General features: G+C 35.9%; 1 protein-coding gene across 1 annotated transcript; it reads left to right on the forward strand.

Annotated features, from left to right (window-relative positions):
• The first annotated feature begins 6,320 nt into the window (after positions 1-6,320).
• Positions 6,321-7,464, forward strand: LOC131049155 (uncharacterized). The gene is made up of 2 exons (XM_057983191.2): positions 6,321-6,754; positions 6,865-7,464. The coding sequence occupies exons 1-2, from the start codon at positions 6,582-6,584 to the stop codon at positions 7,193-7,195; spliced, it is 504 nt and encodes a 167-aa protein (XP_057839174.2). The 5' UTR covers positions 6,321-6,581; the 3' UTR covers positions 7,196-7,464.
• The last annotated feature ends 1,446 nt before the right edge of the window (positions 7,465-8,910 follow it).

Genomic DNA, 8,910 nt, shown 5'->3' on the forward strand with positions numbered 1-8,910 from the left:
ATCGGCTTTGCTGGATCGGAGATCCGTAAGATCGGGTGCATTGCTCAGTACTGCGTGTACTCATCTGTCACACCTGCATCCACGACCCTCGGTCGTATGTCCCATGGTCTCGCCTGCAATGTCCGGAACTCTGCTAGTGCCTGATCATATGATAGCACTGGCCCCCATGCGTACCTCTCCCGAATAACTCGAGCATACTCACCTGATCCCCTAGGCAATCCCTGTTGCTGCCCAAACTGTCTCAGCACTCTCCCAGGCACCTGTCTCTCCACATGGTATGCGGTCCTCTCAATGAGGAATCGGGTCATAAAAACATACGGCAGTGCCTCTGCATCATCATCCCATGGCTCACACTCCAAGTATGGCCGCCATATCACTGCATCTAGATCATCCAGCATCCGTCGCCACCACTCTAACTTCCCCAGGTGGGGCTGACTCATCATGCCGCTATACATAAACATGTACAGCTGATCTACTGCCTGGAATCTCAGACTCACCGGTCGTGTCACTGGTAGGTGCTCCCAAGCCCAAATATGCAGCAGCATCATGCCCACTGCTAAGGAACCCCTCCCCCGGTAAAACACCTCATGGAGCTCCTGGTACATGTGCGCCAGCACCCACGACCCCCACGCAAATCGGGTCCCCTCGGTCATCATCATCTCGATAACCTGTCCCCATCCGACGGCCAACCCATGTGATCACCTATCTGGACAAAGAAGTCCTCGCACAATACCTGACAAAACTATTGGTAGAGGCTCATATAAAGCAGCTATATCCTCCCAGGCAATGGAGCCATCATCAATAAACACATCCTCATCAAAAAACCTCTGCACTGCAAGAGTCCCCTAGGATCTATCATATGTGACCAGCTCCCCCCGAATCGGAATCCGTAGGATGCGCCACACATCCTCCAAGGTCACTGTCATCTCCCCCTGTGCCAAATGGAAGGTGCACGTCTCGCTGTGCCACCGCTCTGCTAGTGCTGTGATCAAACCGTGATTCATACGAATCACGGGCATGTGCATCACCTCATATAGTCTCGTCGAGGCAATGCAATCAATCTTCGCCTATGTCAATCGATCCTACAACCCCTGTGTCACAGGATGGCGCTCGCATAACTGCAACATGTGCAGCTCCTCCTGCACATGTACATTCATCAATCACCATCAATTGTTTTGTTTTCAAACTTTTTTAAGTTTAAACTTAGACTATCAACAGATACTTTGATCAAGTATCTTCGGGTTTCAATAGGTAAGCAATCATGGCCACCTAGACTTCAACGGGCATTTATCCTAACAAATGACCTAAGTCTCATCAGGCTGCTATGGTTCAAAACAACTCCCACTTCACCTCGCCATCCATCCATCATTGGCATCGGGAGATTTTCTTCATCCAAACTAGGGCATCTCTTTATCCTAAGGCAAAAGCGCTATTTTACCACCAAAAGCGCTAGTTTCCCAACAATAGCGCTACAACCCTAACACAAGCGCTCAATATGTTATACAAAAGTGCTCAAACTACAACAGCGCTAAAACAACTACATAGTAGCGCTACTTGAAATCAATAGCGCTCAATTAAGCCCTCAATAGCGCTTATTAATCAACAGTGCTTAAACTTGCATGCAATAGCGCTACAACAAAACAAACACGCTCAAACAATGGGGCAATAGCGCCATTGCCATGCAGTAGCGCTAGTTCATGGAGCAAAAGCGTCAAAACCGTAGTTCCAACGCTCTTGCTCCGACTTGACTTGGACTCGGCTAAAAACCTATCAAAAATGCATAAAAATTAAAATTTCGAATTTGCGTACCGCTGGTCCATAGTCGTCTGGGCGCTGGAACCGTCGAACTCGCTCAAATCTGTGCTCAGTGATCGGTATCGGCATCCTGACTGTTGCTCGCTCCTCCAAAATGTCCCTATCAGAGCTCTGATTTCCAAATGGTCGCGGCCACAAATGATCCTGTTTTCATCCCTTTCACCCCATTTATACCCTTCGCCGTCACCGTAACTTCTCCCCGCTCACCGTCGTGGTCCCCGTGAACTTCCCGAGCCCCCCATTTCCCCATTTTTCCCCCGTTTTCTTCTATTTTTCACCCATATGGCTAACTTCTTCTCTTCTACCACCCTGCCAATTTTCATTTTTTTTCGAGAGATCGCCCGATTTTTTTTTGAAATTTTTCGACCCATCTCTCGAGGGGGCATACCACCCATTAAATTAACATTTTATGGGGCATTTTCTTCACACCGGTTTTTCTTTCTTTGAAATGACGCGATAAACTGCACCATCTCAAAGAGGGGCAAATGTAGTCACACAAATCTGTCCAGCTTAATTAAATAAATAAACACTATTTATTTGATTAAAAAATCCACTAGCCATGAATTAATTAAATTAATATTTAATTAATTCATCCCCAAACATTCTTCTATTAATTAAATAAATTATTCAATTTATTTTAATTAATTCATTAAATCAAATTCCAATCAATTAAATAAATAAAATCTATTTATTTAATTAAAATCCCCTTTTTCCTCTTTTAAATAAATTAAATAAAATATTTATTTAAATCATTATCCCCCCCACTTGCATTTTCCTACAAATGCAACTTGCACACATTTATTGGAATAAATGAATTTTTATTTTAATAAAATCTTATTTTCCCTCACCCACCAAATCCACTTGCAAAAACATAATCCCCTTCTAGATTCTTCTAACCCCTTCCTAATTAGCCTAATCCATCCCCTAATTATTGTCACATTCCTAAGCAAAATGGAGTCACTTCTCAAAGACTCCAAAGTCTTTGAAAAGCATTTAATGCTTTGTGTGTTCAACAAATTAACCCCCAAAGTCCTCCAAGACCACTAATGGCTCTTACATGACCATTTATGGCTCTTACATAACCATTTATGGTTATTTCAAACTTTTCCCCCCAAACATTTATTGTTTTGACCATATTCATCCATTTCACATTTGCACAAGAGTTTATCCATTGGATAAAAGCTTTATTCTTTGAATAAAGAGTTTATTCATTCAACCAACCTTGACTTTAACTCCCAAAGTCATGTCAAGCATTTAATGCTTATTCCCTCCCCTCTCAACCTATCTCACATTGACACTTGTCATCCTGGGATTGGGTTGAAAGCCCTCACATGGATTTGAAATCATTCAATCCCGACCCTTGTTGAGATTGCTCAATCTCAACCATCCATTGCTCCATTTTTCCTATAAATAGAGCCCATTTCTTCATAATCCAGATCCTGAAAACTTGTATGCATTTAAGCTATAGGCATTTTAAGAGACCATTTTAGCATAATCAACTAATATCTTGTCATTTTGGATAAAATAAATCATTTTTAGTATCAATAGCATAGTATTAGCTTTTCATTTCACATTTGGAGCACAATACTACAATCTCAATCCTCCATAAGCATCCATAGTGCAAAAAGTTGCTGAGAGCTACACTATTTTGGAACTTGGAGAGGAGAGGAACAAGGGAGAAAGAGCTAAGAGCATGTTAGGAGGTATTTGGAGATGCCTCATCATATTTGCTTCTTTAGTTAAATGTGCTTTCATGTTTTTAGTGTCTCTCTTGATATGTCTGTTCAGATTAGTTTTTGATTGACTAACACTAACGTTTTTCTTGTGTCTTTTGTGTTATTTATCTTAGACTAACCTTGTCCACTTTGCAGGGCATCAACCCTCACTTGTTTTATCAAGACAAAAAAAATAATTTTCAAAACTATTGAATGAACTCAAGGATATCAAACCAATTAATTATACTCATAAGATGAGAGGTTTATCTATTTTGATGTTTCAATCGAGTTCCAAAATCTCATCAAAGGTTCCTCTAAACTTTGACCTCACCAAACATTTCACAACTTTTTTTCTTCACTATTTAAAGCAAATTTGACAAAAGAAAAATAGGAAGACACCTTGAAAAATCAATTCAAATTCTTATGTTGAACTCCAAAAAAAAATAACTAAAATCTATTTGATTGTTGTTTCAATATGACTAGATTCAATATTAAGATTTCTTAACGCAACATTAATTATAAACCCTTTAACACCATCTTCCTTTTGTTGAGGAGTTTGAACGAATATTAAGCTCCATAACAATGATAGACATTTTTGAGTTTTAAAAAATATTAAGCTCCATAACAATAAGAGACATCTTTTACACAAGATAAAGGGCTCCAAATTTTGTTCAATCACCTTGATTTATACACCACATTTAGTAGGGTCATTGTGAATTCCCATGTATCAAAGTAGCAATAATGGAAAGATGAGCCAAGTGAGGGGGCTTAGGTTGCACTGATGATGCATGAGATTATGAGAAAATATATTTCATAAAGGGAATATTTCATTAGCATGTTCTAAAGCCCATTTCATGTAGTGCATCCTCATTTTTAATTACGATCTTTAGGTACACTTTGTGCCATGATTTTTATTAAAAGATTAATAACACCATTTTTTTTTCTCTATAACAATATTGAATCTTTAATATTTCAATCTAATAAAAAACAAAATCAATCTTGTAGATTGAAATATTTTGGAATTTCCAATTGAAAAAAGATGTCTAAGGGGTTGAGCTTAATTTGTTAAAGCATTGAGTTCTCAGTATAGAGACCAAAGTTCAAATCCCCAAAAAATATTTAATATGAAATTATAAGTTGTGACTCTTGACCTTCCGTAACTGACAATTTCTAAGTTGCTACTCTTGATCTTCTCTAGGTGGTTTCTAGTGTGGTTGTTTGAAATGATCCATTATTAGTCTCATTGTTGTGATTGAAATAGCTTGCATTGGTCTCATATTAATGCTAGTATGAGCATAACATTTGTAAATGATTATAAATATTAAAAAAAGGTGGGAGACAGTAATTTTAATAGAATGTTTATTACAATCAATGAATTCCCCTTCAATAAATATTCAATTAATTTTTCATAGTAGAACAATTGTAGACTTAGGATGACTACTTTAATTCTCACTTCAATATTAATTTTATCTAAGAAATTTATCTATAATAAAAGAACCTTTGCTATCTCTAATGACACACCTTATGTCATACTTCCTCAAGCTTCCTCTTGAGACCCATCAAAGTTTAGTTCAACATGTTCTCTAGATGAGGGATCCTCTTTACCTATTTTCTCAAAATTTCATTAGGATTAAACCTATAAATCCCATGTATGCGAGAGAACAAACACACACTCACACATTTTGTTATATATTATGATATTAGCATTCTATTTTTCTATTATTGAATGTTTTTATAGCTTTATATATAAATAATACAATTCTTTTACTATAAGATTAGATGACTTCATTTTTTTTTCTCTCTCTTTAGAGGCTCACTTGATTCTTCCTACATTTTCATTATTTAATAGGACCAAAGATATCTTCCTAGCCTTTATAATGACTTTCAAAAGGTATTTCTACTAGAGGGCTTCATACAACATTCCTATTTTTAGTCATCTCCCTTCATTAGGAAGAGATCCCTAGACCAAATTCCAAGTTTACATTGTTGATAATTTGTGAAGTAATCACAAACCTTGATCCCCATGGCTCATCATATATTTTTTTGTGGCCTTGAAAGACATGAATGCTACTAAGATATTCAAGGATTATCTTTGAAACATGATTTCTTTTATTCCATTTTTCACTTTTTTATTTTGTATTTTTTGGGGATGTGAAACATATTGTATGTTTTTTAGTCCCATGAATCAATTATAATCTTCCATGATCATTAATACATTAAAAAATCAACTAAAATTTCTATATATTATAAGTATTTATCTACATATGATGCCATGAAATGACTATTACACTCTTTGCATCACTAACTTACAAGTTTTAGAATGCCTCTTCACACAATAATGAGCGTGACAATAAATACCAATCTTACAAAAAAAATAAAAAAATAAAATAATTATTATTAAATGAATAAAATAAAGATTGTAAATTAAAACGTAAGTTAGACCCACCATTTTATATGTATTGTATGCATGTGTGTATAAAAAAAAAGATGAGTATCCAAGAACTTTCCTTTCATATGATACTATCTCTTAAAGACATTGCATTTTCAAATCTATAGTATTGTATATTAAATGTTTCAGATCACACTCCTCCACAAGATATAGAGCACAAGAAAACACAATATAATCACAAAGCGTGTTCACTTCTCTTACTGTCTACCTCTTAATGATGGATAAGAAACATGATCAAAACACTAATTAAAATTTATATATGTAATTAAATCTAATAACATTCAATAACTATAATACTACCTCCTCGAAATATAAGTTATGTTTTCCACAAAATACTTATACCCAACCATAAGAACATCAAATTTAGGAACTCACCCCAACTCATCCCTAACTACTCCGTAATGATGTTCCAACGCACCTGAAAAACCAGGGAGGGAGAGCAATGATTACGATCTCCGTAATGAAAATTTTGAGATAATTAATGGCCCTAGACAGTAGCCACAGTAGATTAGGTGTCCTGCCTTGCCGTACGGTATGACAAGCTTGAAGAACATTTAAACAATACTGCTTACGGCCCAGGTGGCTTCATTTCTGTGTTCAAGATGGCAATGCTCTCGGTTGCAGGGGTTTTCTTTTTCATCGCAGCCCTGGCTGCAGCAGATCACCGGTTCGAATCCACTTCCGCGCCGGGCTTCACATACACGAGGAGAACAATCCCCCACAGGCCTTCTACAGCCATAGCAAACCGCACAGGAAAAGCAGCATGCACTGCAAAGTAAGCAAATCTTATCACAGATTTCTTCAAGGCAGGCAGTTCAGTCATGATTTGTGTTCTATTTTTCATGATTTATGTCTTTCTTCTCAATATTTTTTAATTTTTGGAAGGTATTGGGGGATGAATGATCGGAAGGAAGCCTGGCCGCGGATGGTCCCTGTTTCATCAAGCGTGGCGAAGGTTTTCGGGTCTCAGGCTTTGGAGGCTTATGGCCCTACCCTAACTCTGTTGCAGGCCATGGCAATGAAGGAGGGCAAAAATGATGGCTACAGCAGTCTGATTAAGGAATCTTCTGCAGCTCTTGTCAATGCGTACGGCCGTCCAGGGTTTCTTTTCACGGCGTGGCGAGTGAAGACTCTGCTCATACAGTCTCTGGTTTCTGAGGAAGCCGCCTCTGCTCAGGCGGCTCGCTTTCGTATTGCAAATCAGGCATGTTCGTAATCATATAATTTATGTTACAGAATCGTTGCAATTTTGTAAAATTTATTGATCTGTGGAGACGGATTTTGTAAAATCATTGCAATTTTGGTTTGTGCCTTGTTGCTTAAGGGTTCAGTTCTGCAGACTTTAAATTTGTTTTTAGTGATCTGGTATTTTGCAGTGATACCGTAGTGCTCTGTTAGGGTTGCTGTTTTGTGGGACCAATGTAATTTTTGGCATGAATACTGTGAAATTCGAAATTTATTATCAGTATTGTCTTTGCTTTTTAATTTTGTATTTATGTATTCATTTTTACTTTTACTAGTTATTATATCAGTCAAAATCAGATTAGTTGAACTGTAAGAAAATAGTTTTTTATCTAAAAGTTAGTAAGAAAGCTACATTTTAACTAACAATTTGTACCAAATAGAAAGATAGATTATAATTTACATGGAATTAGTTTGAATTTTTGAAATTTAAGGTTGAAGAAAGAATTTTAAAGATGAATATAGATGGAAGTATGCTTTTAAGTAGTTTGTTATATCATATTAAATAAACCTGTAATGGTATGAAGAAAGAATTTTAAAATTAGTTTGTTATATCATATTGAATACACCTGTTATCTGCCTTTAAATTGTTTGTTATGAAGTGTCGAATAGGCCTTTGCTTATATCACAAGTCTTTGATTGTTCTGTCAAAAATGGTTCAAAGAGACCCAGAAATCAAATATGACCTTTTTCTTTATAGTTTGACACATCGTTAAAATCTATAAAAAATTGTTTAATATTTAAGCTTCTTTGAATAAGGGCTTGGTGTCCAAAGATTTACAAATAGGTGGCATGTTGAATGGGTTTAATTGTTAAGGCAATCATCTAGATATATTGTAAGCATTGTAAAGGAAAACAGTCTTTTTGAAATATTATTTAGGTTAATCACACAGAATGTGTATAATTTAAGTATAACAAATCAATCCACATTAAATATTTTTAGTTGTGGATATTGACAATTTTTAAATAAAAATAATATTAAAAAAGTTATTGCAAAGAAGTGTATTTAGTTTTAGGAATGATGGCGTTCAATGAGTTTGTGATGCATTTAAATTTGCATGTCTCAAGGTTAGAAGTAGATCTTTGCTGTCTATACTTTGTTTTAGATTTTATAAAGAGATTTTTGTTGTCTATACTTTGTTTTAGATTTTATAAAGAGATTGTAATTTTTTTTGGGTCACATTTGTGGATCTAGATGGATTCTCTTGTCAAAAATTTGTTCATGAATGTGTGGATCTAATTTTACAACTTTTGTAGCTTATTCCAAGTATTTTGGATCCATTCATGTTTGCTATGTTGGGAAGACTAATAGTGTTTAAGAATACCTTTGGGAGGCTACTAAATTGCTAAGGGATAAGGCCTCCTAGCACTCCCTGCCCCCCTACCCCCCGTCCCATTGGTGGCTTTATATTTGTGTTAAGGATCAAAGACAACAATCTTCAAACATGCAAGTTTTCCATATTGATTATGCATATTATAATTTCTTTTTAGGTTTTCCAACTGAATTGTTCTAGATGTTCTTGTAATGTGAATGCTTTCTTGATATTAAGTATAGACAATGGATACAATTGAATTCTTTTAAGTAAAAGGACACTACAACAAATTATGCAAATGTGTGTTTAGTCATTCATAATGGCTAGTATAATGGGCAAGAAGTGGTCAATTTTAAATTTAATATTTTGAATTTTA

The sequence above is a fragment of the Cryptomeria japonica genome, chromosome 2 (assembly GCF_030272615.1).
Source record: "Cryptomeria japonica chromosome 2, Sugi_1.0, whole genome shotgun sequence".
NCBI lineage: Eukaryota > Viridiplantae > Streptophyta > Pinopsida > Cupressales > Cupressaceae > Cryptomeria > Cryptomeria japonica.